Source organism: Tamandua tetradactyla, chromosome X (genome assembly GCF_023851605.1).
Source record: "Tamandua tetradactyla isolate mTamTet1 chromosome X, mTamTet1.pri, whole genome shotgun sequence".
Lineage (NCBI taxonomy): Eukaryota > Metazoa > Chordata > Mammalia > Pilosa > Myrmecophagidae > Tamandua > Tamandua tetradactyla.
In genome coordinates this window covers 47,556,813-47,579,915 of record NC_135353.1, presented here as the reverse complement: position 1 = coordinate 47,579,915, position 23,103 = coordinate 47,556,813, and the positions used below count along the sequence as shown (strand labels likewise).

Sequence of the window (23,103 nt, the reverse complement as noted above, 5' to 3'; positions counted from 1 at the left end):
CCGTGCGTGGGTAGGGTCGCCGGCCTCCGCGGCTTGGGGGAGCGCCTGTCCAAATTTCCCAGCCAACCCGGGGCACCAAGCGTGGTGGGAGGGCGCTGGCCTCCGCGGCTTGGGGGAGCGCCTGTCCAAATTTCCCTGCTGGCCCGGGGCGCCAAGCGTGGCAGGGGGGCGCTGGCCGCTGCGGCTTGGGGGAGTGCCTATCCACCGTTCCCAGCCAGACCGGGAAGCCACGTGTTTGGAAGGGACCCCGGTCTCCAGTCTCCGCGGCTTGGGGGGTCTCCGATCCAATTCTCCCAGCTGGTCCGGGGGGCCACGCGTGGGGGGGGCGGCGCAAGTTGCCGCGGCTTGAGGGGATCGCCTGTCCAATTCTCCCAGCTGGCCCGGGAAGGAGGGAGGGAGGGACTCCTGCCTCCCCGCCCGGGGAAGCGCGTGCCCCTCAGTGATCTCACTGCAGCGGGTTCTCCCAGCCAGTCAGCCGTTCCAGAATGGGGTACACTGTCTTCTTGGTCTCTGTCGTGGCTCCGGGAGCTGTTCTGTACCGTTTCTACTTCCCTAGTAGCTTTTCTGGAGGAGGAACTAAGACCCGCGCGTCTTACTAAGCCGCCATCTTCCGCATCTCCTCTTTGGAGATTTTAAAGCCAAAGATCTGGGGGTGCTCAGATTTTTTTAAATATGTGGTACTTTTATTTTAGCCCGGTTCTATTCCTTACCTTTTTTTCAAAACCCTCACAACACCTCTCCCCCTCTCCCTCCCCACATCTCTGGCAGAAAATATTACTATTTTTCCCAGTTTACAAGCTCTTTTCAGATTCTGTCCTCAACTGCAAAAAGGTGTAAAATTCCTTTGCTCTCTGGCCAGAGAATGTGTGCTATATAAAAGTCCCCTTTTATTAATTTCTACACTGCTTTCAAAAAGAGGGATTGTAGCCAAGTGGAATAGTCTACCCAAAGCTACGTTATGGTGAAGTTGTAAAACTACAGAGTCTAGCAAGAACTCATATACCAACATCCAGAATTGAGAGCATTTTGCTTCCTTCAAGTACCTTTTTTCAGTGCAAGAAATAAAACCTTATAGATAAAGCTGAAGTCCTCTTCATCCTCCTCCCCAGTCCCCTCTCTTCACCACCTTCCCAGAGGTCGATTTTAATTCATATATGTACCCATAGTTTTGTTTTGTAGATGTATTTCTTAATTTAAATAGATGGTTATACACTGTAGCTCACTGCAGCTTGACATGTCACTCAATATTATGCTTTTATGCTTTATTCATATTGATAAGCATAGCTCCAAGTTCATTGATTTTAACTATATAGTATCCATTGTATGATTGTACCACAATTTTCCATTCTCCTACCAATGGAGTTTTTCCTAGTCCCACAGTTATATCCTTGTATGTACAACATTATTGTGAATGTAATCAACAGCGCTGAATTATGTTTGTGAATGAGGTTGAAAGGGGAAGTTTTGGATTCTGTGTGTTACTGGAATGAAAGTTAGAAGATTAGAAAAAAAAAGAAAAAAAACACAAAACAAAAGTTAGAAGCTGAAATGTGGGACTGTAAATGTACATGTGTAAGAGTTGCTGTAGGATGTGCCCCTAGAAGTAGAATTGCTGGGGGTGAAGGTTGGTGTCTTCAGTTTTACCAGCTACTGCAAAGTGGCTAAACTATTTTACATCTCTGCCAGCAGTGGGCGAGAGTTCCTGCTTTCACACAGCCTTACCATCACGTGATGTTATCACACCTTTAAATCTTTGCCAGTCTGCTGGATAGGAGATGGTATTTTGCTCTTGTTTTTATGTGTCATTTCCCTGATAACTCACGTGGTGGAGCATCTTTTCTTATACAATATTAAACCAATATAGTTTAAAAATTCAATTACTGGCGATGCTCAAAATCATTATTTCAAGCAGTTTCATTCCTTTTAAGTTTGAACAGAACCGAAGGGGTGCCGTCTTGTTCACTGTTTGCTGATACTTTTGTGCATGTAATATGCCATAGGAAAGCCAGGCTTGAGAGAAAATACTTAAACCGAAGTGAAAAGTACTTAGGGTAGATATAAAGCAGAGGGTTGGGTCATCTCTTCCTTATAGCTAACTAGGCATTATATAAATACAGTGGACTTAAATTTGTTATTTTTTTAAAATTTTTTTAACTTTTTTTATTAATTAAAAAATTAACAAACAGAACATTAAGAGATCATTCCATTCTACATATACAATCGGTAATTCTTAATATCATCACATAGTTGCATATTCATCATTTCTTAGAACATTTGCATCAATTTAGAAAAAGAAATAAAAAGACAACAGAAAAAGAAATAAAATGATAACAGAGAAAAAAAAGATTATACATACCATACCCTTTACCCCTTGCTTTCATTTACCACTAGCATTTCAAACTAAATTTATTTTAACATTTGTTCCCCCTATTATTTATTTTTATTCCATATGCTCTACTCTTCTGCTGATATAGTAGCTAAAAGGAGCATCAGACACAAGGTTTTCACATTCGCAGAGTCTCATTGTGAAAGCTATATCATTGTTCAATCATCATCAAGAAACATGGCTACTGGAACACAGCTCTACATTTTCAGGCAGTTCCCTCCAGCCTCTCCACTACATCTTGAACAACAAGGTGATATCTACTTAATGCATAAGAATAACCTCCAGGATAACCTCTCGACTCTGTTTGGAATCTCTCAGCCATTGACACTTAGTCTCATTTCACTCTTCCCCCTTTGGTCGAGAAGGTTCTCTCAATCCCTTGATGTTAATTCTCAGCTCATTCTAGGGTTTTTTCTCAGTCCCTTGATGCTGAGTCTCAGCTCATTCCAGGATCTCTGTCCCACGTTGCCAGGAAGGTCCACACCCCTGGGAGTCATGTCCCACGCAGAGAGGGGGAGGGTGGTGAGACTGCTCATCATGTTGGCTGGAGAGAGAGGCCACATCTGAGCAACAAAAGAGGCTCTCTTGGGGGTGACTTTTAGGCCTAAATTTTAAGTAGACTTGACCTATCCTTTGTGGGGTTAAGTTTCATATGAACAAACCCCAAGCCTGGGGGCTCAGCCTATAGCTTTGGTTGTCCACACTGCTTGTGAGAATATAAAGAATTCAACTTGGGGAAGTTGAATTTCTCCCCACCCTCACCATTCCCCGAAGGGGGCTTGCAAATACTTTTCCAGTCACTGATCAAATCACTGTGGGATTCATCGGGGCATCACTCTGGACAAACCAACAAAATCTCATATGCTACCTGAGATTGCAAGTACTTATGACATTCACTGTATCTACATGAGTTATATTAGGAAATGCTCTAGTCAAAATATAAATTTTGTAACAAACATTTTTTGCTTTAGTCTCACACATAAGGTGACATTTTAAAGTATTAATTATCATCTATTTTCAACACCCTGCAATAATGACATTCCTGTGTTCTTCCTCAGGCAAAAACATTTGTTAAATTTGTACATTGTACATTTCACTATTATTATACACTCTAGCCATTCCTAGATTATACCATCTCGATCTTTACCATCTATCTTTCTTTCTGATTTCATTTATGTCCCCAGCCCTCCTCCCTCTATCATTCTCACATGCAGGTTCATTCAGTGTTTTAACATAATTACATTACTGTTAGGTAGTATTGTGCTGTCCATATCTGAGATTTTATATTCAGTCCTGTTGTACAATCTGTATCCCTTCAGCTCCGATCACCCAATATCTCACCCTATTTCTATCTCCTGATGGTCTCTGTTACCAAGGAAATATTCTAATTTTATTCACTAACGTCAGTTCATGTCAGTGAGACCATACGGTATTTGTCCTTTTGTTTCTGGCTAATCACACTCAGCATAATGTCCTTAAGGTCCATTCATGTTGTTACATACTTCATAACTTTATTCTGTCTTACAGCTGCATAATATTCCATGTTATGTAAATGTCACAGTTTGTTTAGTCAACTGTCTGTTGATGGACATTTTGGCTGTTTCCATCTCTTGGTAATTGTTAATAATGCTGCTATAAACATGTAAATGTCCATTTGTGTCCTTGGCCTCGTGACCTTTGAGTAGAGACAGCATATACATGGGTCCTGTTTTTTAAAACCATTCTGCCAGACTATGTCTTTTGATTGGAGAGTTTAATCCATTAACATTCAGTGTTATTACTGTATGGGTAGTACTTTCTTCTACTCTTTTGCCTTCTGGATTTTATATGTCATATCTAATTTTCCTTCCTTTTACCTTTACTCATAGTCTTCCTTTCTACACTCTTCTCCACACCTCTCTCTTCTGTCTTCGTATCTGTCTCTAGTGTTCCCTTTAGTATTTCTTGCAGAGCTGGTCTCTTGGTCACAAATTCTCTCAGTGATTTTTTGTCTGAAAATGTTTTAATTTCTCCCTCATTTTTGAAGGACAATTTTGCTGGATATAGAATTCTTGGTTGGCAGTTTTTCTCTTTTAATAATTTAAATATATCATCCCACTGTCTTCTCGCCTCCATGGTTTCTGCTGAGAAATCTACACATAGTCTTATTGGGCTTCCCTTGTATGTGATGGATTGTTTTTCTCTTGCTGCTTTCAAGATCCTCTCTTTCTCTTTGACCTTGGACATTCTGATTATTAAATGTCTTGGAGTATGTCTATTTGGATCTATTCTCTTTGGGGTACGCTGCACTTCTTGGATCTGTAATTTTAAGTCTTTCATAAGAGTTGGGAAATTTTCAGTGATAATTTCCTCCATGAGTTTTTTTCCTCCTTTTCCCTTCTCTTCTCCTTCTGGGACACCCACAACACGTATATTCGTGCGTGTCATATTGTCTTTCAATTCCCTGAGTCCCTGCTCATATTTTTCCATTTTTTTTCCTATAGTTTCTGTTTCTTGTTGGATTTCAGATGTTCTGTCCTCCGGTTCATTAATCCTATGTTCTGCCTCTCGAAATCTACCATTGTAGGTTTCCATTGTTTTTTTCATCTCTTCTACTGTGTCTTTCATTCCCATAAGTTCTGTGATTTGTTTTTTCAGACTTTCAGTTTCTTCTTTTTGTTCCTTCCTTGCCTTTTTTATATCCTCCCTCAAGTCATTTATTTGGTTTTTGATGAGGTTTTCCATGTCTGTTCGTATATTCTGAATTAGTTGTTTCAGCTCCTGTATGTCATTTGAATTGTTGGTTTGTTCCTTTGACTGGGCCATATCTTCAATTTCCTTAGTGTGATTTGTTATTTTTTGCTGGCGTCTAGGCATTTAATTACCTTAATTAGTTTATTCTGGAGATTACTTTCACTTCTTTTATCTAGGGTTTTCTTGCTGCATGATTTGTTGTCTATCTGTTCTTTGACATTCTGTTCAGCTTTATCTGAACCTTTAGCTTAGGTTTTGTTTAACAGAGGAGAATTTTTCAGTTCTTGTTTTCTTGTTTCTTGCCCTGCTTGATGGTACGTTTCCCCACACACACACTTAGGAGGGTCTGCTTAGATATTATAGACCCCAGCCAGATTTTCCCAGACCAAACTGGCCTCCTATCAGGAGGAAAGAGTCACCTGCGTCGGTTTTCCCTGAGCATGAGACCCAGCAGGTTGAAAGACTTTCTGTGAAGTCTCTGGACCCTGTTTTTCTTATCCTGCCCAGTATGTGGCGCTTGTCTGACTGCAGGTCCCACCAGCATAAGATGATGCGGTACCTTTAACTTTGGCTGGAGGTTTGTTGGAGACAGAGGAGAGGTTGTAGGCTGGTTTTAATGGCTTCAAATTACCAAGCACTGGTGTCTGAATTCCCTGATGGAGGGATTCCACCTGGGTGGGCCTTCACCCCTCCCCTGGAGAAGACACAGGCTCCAGATAAGCCCCCAAAAGAGCTCACTTCTGCCTATGCCTGGGGCAGTTGCAGCCTGAAAAGTCCTGCCGCTGTATCCAGAGGCAGTCAAGCCTTTGTAGATACACAGCCACAAAAACCTGTTTCCTTCTTTTTTTTTTTCCCCCTTTTTCTGTCAGTCCTGCCCCCTTGGTGCCGGGGCAAAAATGAGCAACCTCCACTTTGATCGGGTTCACCTAAGCTGGGGGCCTATTTTTAGTAGTCAGAATTTGTTAATTAGTTCCACAATTGGCGTTTGATTGTGCCCAGTCCCTGCTGTTGGTAAAGTCCTTTCCTTCCCCCTCCGGGAAGCGGCCTGTGGGGGAGGGGCGCTGGCCGCCGTAGCTTTGGGAACTCACGGTTTTGGGGGGTGCTCGCAGCCGGTCCAGCTGGTCCAGACTGGGGTACGCTGTGTGTCTGGTCACTGACGTGGCCCCAGGAGCTGTTCTGTGCTGTTTCTGGTTATTTAGCAGTTGTTCTGGAGGACGAACTAAAACGCGCATGTTGTTAAGCCGCCATCTTGACCCGGAACCAAATTTGTTATTTATTAATCCTCATACATTAGTATAGTAGTTTTCACTTTGCAAAGCACTTTCAAATGCTGGAAAATGTTGCCCTTTAGCCCAATCCATAGCTGATTCTGTGGGCTTTCCCCCTCTTTTCTTCCAGGTTTGTTGTACTGTTCACAGATGACCTGGGCCACATTTCCCAGTGGAGCTCCATCATGGCGGGGAGTCTTGCAGGCATGGTTTCTACCATTGTGACATATCCAACAGACCTCATCAAAACCCGGCTGATTGTGCAGAACCTGGTACAGCCATCTTACAGGGGATTCCTCCATGCTTTGTCTACTGTTTACCAACAGGAAGGGTTCCTGGCCCTTTATCGAGGAGTTTCCCTAACTGTTTTAGGTAAGATATAACTTCTCACCTTTTCCAAGAATATGGACATATGTGCTCTTTGACACATAAGAATGTACTGTAAATATCAGATAGTTCCATCTCCCTATCCCATACTAGTGACAGACCCTTCCAACATGAAAAAGAATGGCCATAGCCCAGATACCCCTAAAGAGAGGGATGGAAAGATCAAAGGTGATGGTGGAGTTATACAGTGAAGATAGGATTTAACAGATGAATATGTGTTGCTTCCTACTGAAACGGAGCTCGAAGAATATTAAGAAATGATGAGAAAAAAAGAAAAGAAGAAAGAAAGAAAGACAGACGGGCTCAGGGGGTCTGAAGCTTGAGAAATTCAGACCCCCTGAGCCCGTCTGTGTCTTTCTTTCTTTCTTTCTTCCTTTCTTTTTTCCTCATCATTCCTTAATATCCTTCGAGCTCTGTTTCAACAGGAAGCAACAAATATGAATGCTGAATCATTACATTGATATGTCTTTTAGTCTCCAGTATCTTAGAGCAGCTAGAAGTAAAAACCTAAAATTGTGGAATTGTAACCCATGCCAAACTCTGAAATGTGTTCTACAACTAATTGGGGGGCTGTGCTTTTAAATGTATTGCTTCTTTGTATGTATATTATTTTTCACCAAAAAAAGAAGGAAAAAAAAGTCTATTGTGATGATAAAAAAATATTTAAGCCTTCTAGCCTTCTATATTCTGGAGCAACTAGAAGGAAAAAAAGAATCGGAGAGGATTATATGGTAGCCCATGAAAAACTCTGGAATCTGTCCTGTAACTACTTGTTGAAGAGTGCTTTGAAAACTATTGCTTTTTTATTTCTTTGCTTTGTATATATTTTTATTTCTTTGCTTTGTTCTACTATACAATAAAAAAGTTAAAAAGAAAAAAGAATAAAGGCAAAATGAATACTTTTTTTGGACAGACAAAACAAACAAAAAGAATATACTGTAGACCTTTGTTTCTGACCAGTGAAATAAGTTTTACTGAGGTCATAGCTGTATGAATTCAATCCATAGAGAGCCAATTAACTTCCTTCTATTCCAGAGTCATACAGCCCACTCCTGACTTTGGCCAATCACATCCCAGGGAGGGGCAGTAGAGGAGAGAGTGGGTTTGGCTTAGCACAAACTGGTAGGGAAACAATCCTAAACACTGCCCATCTGACAATGAGAAGGAGTCTTCAGTATGCGGTGGTCTTGGTAACCTTTGCTGGAGCTGCCCACAGCCTACTTGCCAAGTCTAGTAGACTTTCAGCTCTTTATCTGATCTTTGTCATTGCACCTGGTAAGATCGCTCACCCCTTCTTCTGGAAACTTGGCTCCTAGGGCCACACCATCTCCTGGATATCTTCCCACCTCTCTAGCAACTCATGTGCGTCTGGCTCATCTGGTTCATCTGACACTCCCAGCCTCCCTTACATATTACTATTCCCCTGGACTCCATCCTTAACTTTCATTTCACCTTCTACCTTGGCTTTCTTCTCACCCTTTCATACCCTCCCTAGATGGCCTCATCTAAGCTTATGGCTTAAATGGGCATCAGTATTCTCTGATGACTCTCAAGCTCTCTTATAACAATGACTAACATATATTGTGTGCTAATTATGTGCCAGATACCATGCTAAATGCTTTGTAGACAGTCTCACATTGAACACTCATTTTACAGATGAGGAAATAGATGCTTAGGGAGGCTAAGTGACTTTGGAAGATCACATAAATCAAAAGTGGAAGAACTTATCTACCTAGCTATCTAACTCCAAAACCCTCTCTTTTAACCACTGACCTATACCCCCTCCCGGTGGCAGTACAAATATTTACCTGCAATTGGACACCTTCACGTAGATGCTCCTCCATAGGCACATCAAACTCAAGACTAAACCTGATATCCTTGTTTATCTCAAACCTGCTCTTCCTCCTGTATTCCCTAGTGAATGATACCTCCTTCCTTTAACTTAACTCCTCCTCTCACTCCATTCCCACTTCAGTCACCAAGTCCTGTCAATTTGACCTCTTTTAACTCTCAGGTCTGCCCTTCCTGCTCCATCCCTATCTCTGCCTTAGGCCAGGCCTTCATCATTTTTCCCCTAGATTTTTTTTTTTTAATTTATTTTTGCATGGTCAGGCACCGGAAATTGAACCCAGGTCTCCGGCATAGCAGGCAAGAAATCTGCCTGCTGAGCCACCGTGGCCCACCCTCCCCTACACTTTTTTTTTTTTTTAAACTTTTTTTTATTAATTAAAAAAATTAACAAACAAAACATTAAGATATCATTCCATTCTACATATACAATCAGTAATTCTTAATATCATCACATAGTTGCATATTCATCATTTCTTAGAACATTTGCATCAATTTAGAAAAAGAAATAAAAAGACAACAGAAAAAGAAATAAAACGATAATAGAGAAAAAAAAGATTATACATACCATACCCCTTACCCCTCGCTTTCATTTACCACTAGCATTTCAAACTAAATTTATTTTAACATTTGTTGCCCCTATTATTTATTTTTATTCCATATGTTCTACTCTTCTGTTGATATAGTAGCTAAAAGGAGCATCAGACACAAGGTTCTCACATTCACAGAGTCTCATTGTGAAAGCTATATCCTTGTTCAGTCATCATCAAGAACATGGCTACTGGATGAACACAGCTCTACATTTTCAGGCAGTTCCCTCCAGCCTCTCTACTACATCTTGAACAACAAGGTGATATCTACTTAATGCAGAAGAATAACCTCCAGGATAACCTCTCGACTCTGTTTGGAATCTCTCAGCCATTGACACTTTGTCTCATTTCACTCTTCCCCCTTTGGTCGAGAAGGTTCTCTCAATCCCTTGATGTTAATTCTCAGCTCATTCTAGGGTTTTTCTCAGTCCCTTGATGCTGAGTCTCAGCTCATTCCAGGATTTCTGTCCCACGTTGCCAGGCTCCCCTAGACTCTTGAAAGAGACCTTTACCTTTCCTGTTCCAGACTCCCCTGTGCAACTTGATTGCTTCACCACCCTTGTTTTACTGCCCTCCTTAGATGACTTCAGTGGCTCCTTCTGAGTTACAGGGAAAAGCTTTCATAACTGCCTGCCTTTGTACATGCTGGTCCCTCTGCCCGGAATGCCTTTTCATTCTCTCTGTGTCTGATGATCTCCCACTCATTCCTTGAGACTCAGTTCAAAAGTTCTCTCTTCCTTGAAGTCTTTCCCAATTCCCCCAGGCAAAGTTAATCACCCTTATCCTCATGTACCTAAAGCACTTCGTATAGCTCCCTATTATGGCTCATATCAGGGATACCATATTTATTCATTTTTCCCAGACTGTCTCCTCTGCTGAATGGTGAGCATCTGCAGGACAGGAGTTAGATAAATATTACATTTTTCTGAAGATCAACAGTCCTTTTCTTATGACCTATTTTTAAGTCACATTTTGGGGAAGAAATTGATCCCTCTGTAAACTCAAGAGTGATCCCAAAGTGTCAGAAAGTGCCTCCACTGCACTACTTGCGCACCATCTTTTCCTAGGAAGGTGCATGCAGTTTGGGGGGCCCACTGGGCCCTAATATGATCACATCATTCCCAAAGGTGAGGTCAAGTAACCTCACCATTGAGAATCTCTCACTTTCCAGTTTTCACAGCATGCTTTCTTCTTAGCTAGACACCAGTCCCTCCTAGCCTCCAAAACTTGATTAGGTGCTGCCCATTAACATTTTTCTTTTTTAACACGGGTGATTTCTTTCAACATTTAATTTTTTTTAATTTCAAAACTAAAGAAAGGTTAAAAGAATTGTCGAGTGAACACCCATATACCTATTGCCTAAATCTGATAATTAACATTTTGCTTTATTTGCTTTATTGCATATCTATCCATCTATCCCTCTCTAGCCATTTATAAGTCCATCTTATTTTTTGATGATGTCACTGTAAGTTGCCAACATCAGTACACTTCATCCCTAAACTCTTCAACATGTATATCATTAACTAGAGTTCAAGTTTTTTAAGTAAAATTTATGTACAGTAAAATGCACAAACCTTAAGTGAGCCATCTGATGCATTTTGAAAAATGACACAGACCCCTATCAAAATACAGAACGTTAAAAGTCAATTGTGATGATAAACAAAAATATTTAAGCCTTCTAGCCTCCTATATTCTGGAGCAGCTAGAAGGAAAAATGTGAGAGGATTGTATGGTAGCCCATGACAAACTCTGGGATCTGTCCTGTAACCACTTGTTGAAGAGTGCTTTGAAAACTGTTGCTTTTGTATTTCTTTGCTTTGTATATATGTTATACTATACAATAAAAAAGTTTAAAAAGTTAAAAAAAATACAGAATGTTATCATCATTCAGGGATGTTCCCTCATGCTCCTTTGGTTGCAGTGATCTTAATAAGCCCAGAGCCCCTCCTGTTCACCTTCCCTGGATTCCCACTGACAAGTATGTTCTCAAGCCAATGTTTTCCCCGGGACATCAGCAGCCTCTTCCTGGCCTCATTTTGCAGGTGCTCTCCCATTCTCTGCTGGCTCCCTTCTAGTTTACATGAACTTGGAGAAAATCTGGAATGGACCCCGAGATCGGTTCTCTCTCCTCCAGAACTTTGCCAATGTCTGTTTGGCTGCTGCAGTGACTCAGACCCTCTCCTTTCCCTTTGACACCATGAAGAGAAAGATGCAGGTAAGGGGTAATATGTGTGTGTGTGCGCGCACGCGTGTGTATTTGTGTGTGTGTTGGGGGGGTGGGGGTGGTGGTGGTGGTGATTATGGGTGCCTTGAAGGTTTTCTGAGTGGATAGCAACCATAAGGTTGCTGACCCTGAGTGATGCCTGGTTTCCAGAGAGATTGTAACTGCTCATACAAATACTATGCACATCCCCACTCCTGTGGGGTTTCTGCTGCTAACCTCAGACTGTTGTCCTAGCCCATGCCACATCCCATACTCTGTTCTCCATCTTTTATCAGGCCTCCATAAAAGGGGGCCAGCTTTCTTTCCTGTCTTCTTGGTAACTGCCACTGCCCATCATATCTCTTGTGGTTCTCCCTGCTCCAAGACCACCGGCAAGTAGAATGCACCAGTACACCCTCTCCTTGCTGCCTCCCTAGCATGGACATTGCACTCTTTGGCTTTCAAAGCTGCTCCTTACCTCAGTGAAGCAGACTAGATAGAACTAAGGTAACCCAGAACAATAGATGACAATGGTCCCAAAGTCCCCGATTCCCTTGCTGCAAAGGTAACTGTCATTTCAAATGGGGCAGTGTTAGAGCAGGATTGGCCATGCATTTTCCTAATCTTTACCTGGGAAACCTCACCTTTTCTCTACAGATCACAAAGGCAAAAGCCTGATATCGGAGGCTTCAAAGTGAAAAATTGGCTTAACCTAGAATAAACCATTTTGGGTAAAGGAAAAATTGGAGTGGTTCAAATAAAAGGGTGGGGGTGTGACAGCTCCATCTAAACAGCAGGGGCAGGCTCAGAATCCAAACAGGGCTGACACTCCACATTGGCACTCAACCTTGCTCACTTTACCCTAGCCTCCTTTAACACACCACTTCCACAGGCATCTCTGCCTCCATGGTGTCTTCTAGGCAAAACTTGATTTATACAATCCATATATTCCTAAAGAGCTGCATGGAAATTTTGTTTGGGGTCAGCTAAGTCAAATTTTAAACCATCAGTCCCAGCTGAGTTAGTTTTTCCACCTGACTCTAATTTGTCCCCCTGTTACCTCAATGACCTCTGGCTTCCCCTTGGTAGTTTTCTCGATTGGCCTAGGCCATCACCTACCTCAGCACTCAAAAGCCTGAAGGTACCTATCCAAGCCCACAGAGAAAAGCTGCCTTCAGAATGGTGTGCATCGTGATTACAGTTCTGCCACTTTCATCCTTCTGGATCATGTTCCTTTCTTGTCCTTGTCCAAACACATAAGTAATTGTCACACTGTTGTGATTGTAGGATAGATGCAAATTTAGAGGCTGCTTAGTGATTGCTTGTTTATAAAAGCCATTATTTCTCATTTTAAAAGTCATGCACAGAGGGGACACAAGGGTAGTTTAGTGGTAGAATTCTTCCCTGCCATGCAGGAAATCCAGGGTTCACTCCTGGTCCATGCACTTCCCAAAAAACAAACAAGCAAAACAAACAAACAAAAATTCAACAAAAGATGCTGCAATAATAGGATACTCACACGGGAAAAGAATGAAATGTGACCCCGCCATACAGCATACATTAAAAAAAAAAAAAGCCATGCACAGAGTATTGAAAGGAAATATGGAAAAGTACAAAAAAGAAAGCAACAATGACCCATAAGCCCAACATACATGGATTATATTGATTAGTTTTTCTTCTATGTATGTGTGTATGTGTGTGTATAAATATATGTGTATGAATATAAATATATATATTTGTACAAAATATTCAGGCTATGTATAAAAATTAGTATCCTGTCTTTCATATGTAATGGTATTGCCCCAGGCCATTAAGTTTTGAAAACATCTTTTAAAAATTAACACATAATATTCCATCATATGGATGTGCTATAAGCATGTAATAGTTTCTCAATTTTTGAATATTTAAGCTGTGTATAATTCTTCAATATAATAACATTGCATTGAATATCCCTGGTTTTTTTCACATCCATGATAATACCCTTAGGCTGTATTCAGAGAAATTGACTTACTGGTCACAAGATATGAATAATTCTAAGGCTCTTAATGAAATTTGCACTCCAGTAGGTTTGTAAATTTACATTCGCAAGTGAAGCTGTTTAATCTCCTAAACTCTCACTATTAATTATTATCACTTTTCAGATAGTTGTGAATAGCTGAAAAATGGTAGCACATTGTTTTAATTAGAAGTTCATTGGTTATAGGTAAAATTGTATGTTTTTCATATATCGATAGACCCTTTGTATTCCTGTGTAAATTTTCTGTGACCTTCACTTTTTCTAGGACATTCGGGTTTTTCTATTGATTGCTAAAAAGTCTTTATAAATTAAGACTGTTAACCCTTGATCATACATTTGCCCAGATTTTTCCCAGTTTGTCATTTGACTTCTAATGCTGTCTATGGGGTAGTGTGTTGTTGCATTGTATATATGTTTTTAAGTTTTTATGCTGTTATGTCTATTACTATTTTTTGTTTCTAACTTTGCTTTTCTGCTTAAAAGACCTTCCTCTCCCCACAGGCATATGACCAATCACTTATATGTTCTTTTAATACTTTTTTGTTATAATTTTTAAACTTAACATTTTTAATACATTTAGAATTTATCTGAGGTATGATGTGAGGTGATGATCTAACTTTAAAAAAAATAGCTTACAAATTGTTTCAGCACCATTTTTTGCAATAATCTTTCTGTTCCCCAATACTTTGTGATACAACTTTTACCAAATGCTAAATATATTTATATATTTTAAGGCCTGTCCAGGGCTGTGTATTCTGTCCTGTTGTTTTGTTAGTCTGTGCTTGTGCCAGAATTACCCTATTTCAATTACTGTAGTTTTGTGATACATTTTAATATCTGATAGGGTAAATCCCTCCACATTGCTCTTCAGCATTTCCTGGATTATTCTTAACTACTTCTTCCTGATGAACTTCAAAATTACCTTGTGCTTTCAATTGGAATTATGTTAAGCCTGTAAGCCTGGAATTATTTCGGTAAAATCTTCGGTCTTCTATTCAGGAAGACAGTATACCTCTCCTTTAGATTCGGTCTCCTTTCATTAGGTTGAGCTATATAAAATTGCCAAAATTTGACACTTTTATATTGTTCCACCTTAAGAAAAGCTGTTTTTCTTTTTCATATAGTGATAATGCTCTTTCTTAAAAAAGATAGCTTCTTTTTCAAAAAAGAAAATAAGAGGAGGTGGAGTGGGAAGGAGCTATAATATATTACAGGGTTTGTTGCCGCTTTAAAAACCCCTAGCCCTAAAAAAAAATTTTTAATTAGAAAACCCTAGCCCTAAGAATCTTTTAGTGAAAATAGGCTCTCACAAATTGACCATCAAACATGGGTGAAACAAAGGATATTTATATCACTGGTGCCCATGCTTTCAGGATCACTTTTTGAAGTAGTGGAGCCAGGGGTCTCTCTCCAGCACTTTCTGCCACCTCTTTTTTTTGGGGGGGGGGGCATGATCCGGGAATTGAACCCAGGTCTCCCACATGAAAGGCAGGCATTCTAACCGCTGAACTATCCATGCACCCTTTCTGCCACCTCTTATAATTTAGTGTTCCTTATACATGGTTCAAGGTTTGGTGAGCTCAGCTTCCTCTCCATAGCAGGCCTGTCCAAAATCAGGGCCTTCAGCTGGGGAGTGGAGGTGGGGAGAGAGGAGTTAGTGAGAAAGGCTGTCAGGTGAAGCTGAAACGTGGAATGGGGGTTTCAGTCTTCTCCATAAACTTTTAGTTTCCTTTTCTCCTCTTGGGGTCTTGAGCAGTGCCCTTCTGTGTGGGAAATCTAGCCAGTGCTGCATTCTACACTGCAATATATCCTTAACACAATAATCTACTATAAACTGGGGTAAGGTAAAACTGGAAGTGGGTATTTGGCAGTAAATATTGATAATCTTTTCCCTGGTATGGAAACATCTTAGATAATGCATACACAGCTGCAAGAAGAAGTTTACAAATAAATGCAGAATCATGATGCATGTTAAAAAGAAAAAAAATCCAAAGAGGTAATTTGCACTGTTTTCACAAAGTATTATCAGCATCCAATTATGAATGACATCATAAATGCTTTATAAAGATATAGGAAGTGAGTTCGTAGGATCACGGTGAAAGTGGTATTTTTCAGAGGTTAGTAACCATAATAATACTTTGTGCACTCTATATTAAAATCAACCCACAAGGCAGAACCACAGGCTGCTTTTAAATACAAACATAGTATTGCTTCCTTTGGCCATTAGATGTCGCTGCAGTAACTGGGGAGCGAGTACCGTGAGTACTGGAGCCTAACTGTGGGTGACCTCTGTCCAGTTAATAACCTCATAATCCCTGCCCTGAAGTCATCTTCAGTTTGGAGTATAATGGGCCTAGAAACAATACGCAAGCCCTAAATTTTGTGTGTGTGTTGGGTGGGGGTGGGGGGGTCCTACAAAGATCACAATCCAAATTTTCTGATTGTGCTTTAATGATGTTCTCCCCACAAGGGAACAAGTTTGCCAGCAGAATTCATAACAAGGGACCTTTGCAAGGCAACCAGGCTGCTCTGATGTGAGCACACTTAATAGTGACATTTGCATTCCATCGGCTTTCCGTGTCGCACTGCCCATCAGGAAGCAAATCAATTTCAGGTGTCTTTTGGATAACCAGCTGGACAGGGAATTTTCTCAGCCCCCACACTGACAGCCACTTTGCCTGACTGTCTCACTCTCCTAATATGCTTTGCTTTGATCTAGACACACACACACATGAACAACACACACACACAATCTGCCACTGAATGCTATATCAGGTTGGAACTCTTTTGAACATTAATAGCAATAATCAGAAGTCTTGGTTAAACAGCTGAGCCCTTCACCATGCTTACACTTATTTTATTCCTTTTTCTTTTTCTTGCCTTGGCTCCTGGCTGGCATGCTAGAGAATGGAGAGGTAAAGTATGCATGTGCATGTTTCAGTAGAATGGTTTCCAGTGGGGAGGGGGGTGGGTCAGCCCCATGCACAAATGGAATGAACACCCCACCTGGTACTCTCATGGACCCCAAGACTACTTTAACCTAAAATCCGCTTCTCCACTTCAGTGTATCTCAGCTCAAACTCTTCCAGGTAGGTCCTGGCCTTTTCATCTTGAATCTCCAGCACCTGGCCAGAAGAGGCTGCGGCAGCACTTAGTGTATTAAGATAAGTAGAAGGGATAAATATGACAGAGATTGATTTACCTGATTCATCTGTGGACCCTTAATAAGGACCAAGGAGTCCTGATTTTTTAAAAAATCATCGTTCTCTGGACAGATGCATGTGGAGAGGAGAAGGAGACAAGCGGGGGTGGGGGGGGGGGGTGTGCTGCCCTGCAAATCCAGGGAGCAGTTGAGAACATGGGCACCTTGGAGCCCAGTGGCTTCCTAAAAGGATGAGGAGCAAGGCACCAGGCACAAGCTTGGTCCTGTCATACCTCTGCCTGACACACTCCCCTGTTGCCCTTATTAGGTGTCTCCATTTCATCAGCCATAAAGCCAACTATCAGCTTTATACCCCAGGGCCATTTTTTTAAAGAAGTTATGAAGTTATCAAGCAATCATGCATAAAATACAAGATTCCCATATGCTACCCTTTTATTAACAACTTGCATTGTTGTGGTACATTTGTTACAATTGATGATAGCACATTTTTACAATTATGCTATTAATAGTCCATGGTTTAACTTAGTAATGTGGTTCCGTGGTTGTTGTTTTTTTTATTTTTATTCTAGTAACATATATACAACCTAAAATTTTCCTCTTTAAGACCACATTCAGACATATTCAAACCAGGTGCTGCTAATTACATTCACAAGGTTATACTATCATCACCACCATCCATTACCAGAACTTTTCCATCATCCCAATAGAAACAATGTAGCTTTTAAGTCTTAACTTCCCATTCCCTACCCCTACCCTGTTCCATGGTAACCTATATTCTAGATTCTGACTCTATGAATGTGCTTATTCTAATTATTCTTCTTATTCTCCTATCAATGAGATCATAAGATATCTGTCCTATTTCACTCAACATAACGTTTTCAAGATGCATCCATTTGTCCCATGTATCAGAACTTCATTCCTTTTTACTACTGAATAATATTCCATTGTGTGTATATAGCATATTTTGTTTATCCATTCATCAGTTGATGGACACTTGGTTTGCTTCTGTCTTTTGGCGATTGTAAATAATACCTCTATGAACATCAGTGTGCAAGTATCTGTTTGAGTCCTGCTTTCAGTTCTTTGTGGTATAGAAGTGGGATTGTAGGGTTATTTGGTAATTCTATATTTAAATTTCTAAGAAAATGCCAAACAGTTTTCCTCAGCAGCTGTACCATTTTACATTCCCACCAGCAATGAATGAGTGTTCCTGTTTCTCCACGTCCTCTCCAACACTTTTAATGTTCTGTTTTGTTTTTAATAGCAGCCATTCTAGTAGGTATAAAACAGTATCTCATTGTGGTTTTAATTTGCATTTCCCTAATAGCTAGTGATGTTGTTTCGGTTTGCTAATGCTACCGGAATGCGGTATACCAGAAATGGATTGGCTTTTACAAAGGAGATTTTTTAGGTTACAAATTTACAGTTCTAAGGCCATGAAAATGTCCAAATTAAGTCATCAACAAGAGGATACTTTCACTCAAGAAAGGATGACCATTTCTGGAGTTTCTCTGTCACATGGGAAGGCACATGGTCACTTCTGCTGGTCCTTTTCTCCTGGGTTGGTTTTAAAATGGATCTTTCAGCTTCTGTGGATTCTTCTAGCTTTTCCTGGGGCATTTTCTTTCTCTAAATATCTCTGGGTCCTCTCTTAGCTTCTCCAGGGCAAACTCTGGTTTTCCTCTCTTAGCTTAGCATCTCCAAACATCTGTGTTTTCTCCAAAAGATCTCCCTCTTACAGGACTCCAGTAAGTGGATTAAGACCCACCCTGAATGGGTGGGGTCACATCTTCATGGAAACAACCTAATCAAAAAGTCCCACCCAAGAGTTAATCTGCCCCCACAAGATTGGATTAGAAGAACATGGTTTTTCTGGGGTACATAACAGCTTCAAACCAGCACAGATTTTGAGAATCTTTTCTTGTGCTTTTTGGCCATTTGTAGATTTTCTTTGGAGAAATGTCTATTTACATTTTTTTCCCATTTTTTAATTGGGTCATTTATCTTTTTGGTGTTCAGTTGAAGGATTTCTTTATATATTCTGGATATTAAACCCTTATTGATAAATGGGTGTCTTTGTCTTCTTCCTTATTGTAGAAGGAAAGCTTTCAGTCTTTCACCATTAAGTACGATGTTAGCTGTGGGTTTTTGTATATACCCTTTATAATGTTGAAGTTTCCTTCTCTTCCTAGTTTTCTAAGTGTTTTTATGACGAAGAGGTGTTGGATTTCACCAGATGCCTTTTCTGCATCAATTGAGATGATTATGTGATTTTTCCCCTTCATTCTGTTAATATGGTATATTATATTAATTGATTTTCTTATGTTGAGCCACTGTTGCATATCTGGGATAAATCCCACTTGATCTTGGGGTATAGTTTTTTTTTTATTTTAACATTTTTTATTGTATAATACAACATATATACAAAGCAAAGAAAGAAAAAAGCAATAGTTTTCAAAGCACCCTTTGGCAAGTAGTTACAGGACAGATCCTAGAGTTTGTCATGGGCTACCATACCCCACCCCCATCATCTCAGATTTTTCCTTCTAGCTGCTCCAGAGCATTGGACGCTAAAAGGAATAAATGTGTTTTTTTAAATCATCACAACTGACTTTTTTTTTCTTTTTTTGTGAAAAATAACATATATACAAAAAAGCAATGAATTTCAAAGCACGGCACAACAATTAGTTGTAGAACAGATTTCAAAGTTTGGTATGGGTTACAATTCCACAATTTTAGGTTTTTACCTCTAGCTGCTCTAAGATACTGGAAACTAAAAGAAAAATCAGCATAATGATTCAGCATTCATATTCATTTGTTAAATCCTATCTTCAATGTATAACTCCATCATCACCTTTGATCTTTCCATCCGTCTCTTTGGGGTGTTTGGGCTATGGCAATTCTAAATTTTTTATATTGGAAGGGTCTGTCACTAATATGGCATAGGGAGATGGAACTAGCTGATGTTCTGGAGAGACTGGGCTAGGTTTCAGGACTTATCTGGACCAGGGACCCATCTGAAGGTTGTAGGTTTCTGGAAAGTTACTCTAGTGCATGGAACCATTGTGGAATCTTTTATATTGCCCGAGGTGTTCTTTAAGTTTGGCTGGAATGGTCCTGATTGGGGGTTGGCAGGTTATGATAGGCAGCAAGGACTAACTGAAGCTTGTGTAAGAGCAACCTCCAGAGTAGCCTTTTGACTCTATTTGAACTCTCTTTGCCACTGATACTTTATTAATTACACTTCTTTTCCCCCTTTTGGTCAGGATGGAATTATTGATCCCACAGTGCCCGGTCTGGATTCATCCCTGGGAGTCATCTCCCACATCGCCAAGGAGATTTTCACCCCTGGATGTCTTGTCCCATGTAGCGGGGAGGGCAATGATTTCACTTGCAGAGTTGGGCTTAGAGAAAATGAAGCCACATCTGAGCAACAAAAGAGGTCCTCCAGAAGTAACTCTTAGGCACACCTATAGGTAGGCTAAGCTTCTCTGCTACATACATAAGCTTCACAAGAGTAAGCCTCAGATCAAGGGCTTGACCTATTGATTTGTGTGTCCCTAATGTTTGGCACAGTATCAGGGGATTCCCTGATGGTAAAGTTTAATAGTTCCATATATTTTCTCCCATCCCTCAAGGGACTTTGCCAATACTTTTTGATTATCTGATTAATATATTCTAGATAAGGAACAAGGGATTTGCACTTGTTCATTAACTCTTTCAGAGCTGAATGGGAAACCAGGGACTTACACCTGTCCTGTTTTATCCTGCTTCAGTATTTTGTTGAGGATTTTTGCATCTATATTCATAAGAGATAATTGGTCCATGGTTTTCTTGGGTTATTTTGTGTGCCTTTGGAATGAGGGTGATGTTGACCTCAGAGAATGAATTAGGGAGTATTCCCTCCTCTTCAGTTTTCGAGAGTTTGAGCAGGATTATGTTAATTTGTTGGTATTATTTTTGGTAGATTAATGTTATGGTAGAATTTACCTGTGAAGCCATCTAGTTCTAGGCTTTTCTTTGTTGGGAGGTTTTTGATGACTAATTTAATCTCTTTTCTAGTTATAGGTTTGTCAAGATTTATTTCTTCTTGAGTCAGTGTAGATAGTTTGTGCATTTCTAGAAATTTGTCCATTTCATCTAAGTTATCTAATTTGTTGGTGTACCCCAGTGGACTTTAATCCCATCAAGGCTCACAAGGTAAGGAGGATTTGTCCAGGTCAGCATTTGAACTGAAAGCATGTAAGGTGAAGGACCAAAGGTGGTGTCCAAGTGGCACAGCTGAGTGAGCAGAATACATATAGTCTGTGATTGAACAGAGGCCCCAGCCTACTCAAAAAGGGATGCCCATTCTGACCAGATGCTTAATGACTTGGGCTGCCTCTGCAGAACTGGACACAATTGCTTCATTCATTACCTCTCAGAGAACTCATCCCTTCTTGTGGCTTCTCATGCTCAACTCTACGTCTCCAGCCCTGATATCTTTCCTGGTCCCATGTGTCCCACTGCCAGGTGGACGTTGCCACTTGGCTATCATCTCTCTCTACTTTCTCCTCTTACTTAGTATGTGTCAAACTATTTAATCTTTTCCTAAAACTTTCTTCCCAGAGGTTTCTACTTTAGTACTATCATCCCCACAGACACCAAGGCAGGAAATCCAGAAGTTGTCTTTGATTCTTCCTTTTCCCCTATATCTAGCCCAGTTGGTTCTTCCTTCCTAGTTTCCCCACCCCCGCCACCACCACACACACACACACACACACACACACACACACACACACACAGGCCTTTCCTTTTATCATGGCACCTGCACTAGTCTAGGACCTTATCAGCTCATGCCTAAATTATTGCAGGATTATTCTAATTGGTCTCCAGGATTAATTCTAAAAATGATCATAGGCATTGTGCACTAATATGTACCAGGCAGTGTGTGAAGTGCTTTATATTCGTTATCTCGTTTAATCCTTACAACAACAAGGTGGGTACTGTTATTATCCATCCCATTTTACAGATGAGAAAACCACATGACTGGAAGGTTCTGTCACCTGCACAAGTTCAACCATCTGGTAACTGAGCTGGGATTTAAGCCCATGTAGCCTATCTGAAAGGTCAATATACATTTCAGTTGCCTTCAGCCCAGCCCACAGACTTCTGCCAGAGTAATTTTCTTAAAAACTTCTTGTGCAGTGTCCTTCTTTATTGCCCCTAGAGAACTGCACTCTTTGGCCTGGCATGCGTTCCTTACCCACTTTGCCACCCTTGTTTCACAGGGGTCCTCTGTATCAGGAGTAGCACCATCAAATGCCTACAGGAACTTGGAAATAGCTTGAAAAAAGAGAAAGTAGGGAAACTAGATAACCTACACATCCCATAAAAAAATAAGCTTTCGAATACATTCTGATCCATTAGTGGCTTTAGAAAGCACTCTAGAGGGCTAATTGCACTGTGCTCACAAACTGATTAGCATCTAAATATGGATAGCTGAAAGGAATAGAGTAAGCGGTTGGAGGCTGTGGCAAGCGCCTCTCCAATGATGGATGCCATGTAAAAATTTAGGCCCAGCCTCCGGGGAAAACCCAGATTTTTATGTAAAATCTCTTGATTTTTCAGTGTTGGCAAATAGAATTTGTTAAATGCTGTCTGGCCCAAACAAACCATGCCTTTTTCTGATCTCTGCTCTATTTACACCTCCAGTTAAATCAAAATGATCTACTTAATCCCCATCCCCCAGGCCCCTAAAGAATAGGTATATTTCACGTTCCCTTCACTAGGCCTTTGTTCAGGCAGTTAACCTGTGCCCGGAACATCTACCGACATCTTAAATGCTCAACTGAGATTGCCTTGGTGATGGCAGTCTCTTCAGACCTACCCTCTTTAGCACGTATCTGTTGCTTTTGTTGGCCAAATGAGTTGGCTCTCCCACCTCTAAGACAGCTAGCCTGTTTTGAAAGATAAAGGCAGATTTTGCCTTTGTGGACTCACAATGAGAGTGCTCCAGGCCACTTCAGAGGGGTCTCTGGGCTAGGAGAAGCCCTGTCAGTGATTGCAGATGTTGTGTTTTCACTGTCATCCACCACCCCCACCACCCCACCAAGGGCATTGTTATTTTGTTCCCAGAGCTTTAGGGAGGGGCGAATACCACCTTTGAAAAGATACCCTCTGATCCAGCCTGTTTATTTTGCATGGCATTTCTCTACCCGCCCCACCTTTTCCCATCTCAACACCACTACTCTTCTGTTTCCTCCCTGTGAGGGCCACCACCTGAAGTCGTCTCTCCCCTCCCCAGGCAGTAGTGGTCCCCTCTGAATACCCCCCATACCTCTCCTGTGGCCCTTGTGATGTGCTTCTTTGTATTGGAATCATTTGCATCCACTATTTCCTCTAGATTGCAAGCTCTTTGCCTTAGGAAAGGATTTCTTACACATTTGCATATGTATCCCCACAGCACCTTTTACATAGCAGGCACTTGATACTTAACAAATGAATGAAGTTCAGGGATGGGTTACAG

The 23,103-nt window shown here is 40.8% G+C and overlaps 1 protein-coding gene across 1 annotated transcript in view; it reads left to right on the top strand.

Moving 5' to 3' along the window:
• The window catches only part of SLC25A43 (solute carrier family 25 member 43), a 60,758-nt gene that overhangs the window by 10,776 nt on the left and 26,879 nt on the right, over positions 1–23,103 (top strand). The window contains exons 2-3 of the mRNA XM_077146492.1: positions 6,518–6,759; positions 11,255–11,427. Of these exons, the coding sequence (XP_077002607.1) occupies positions 6,518–6,759; positions 11,255–11,427 (415 nt within the window). The remainder of the gene's footprint in view (positions 1–6,517; positions 6,760–11,254; positions 11,428–23,103) is intronic.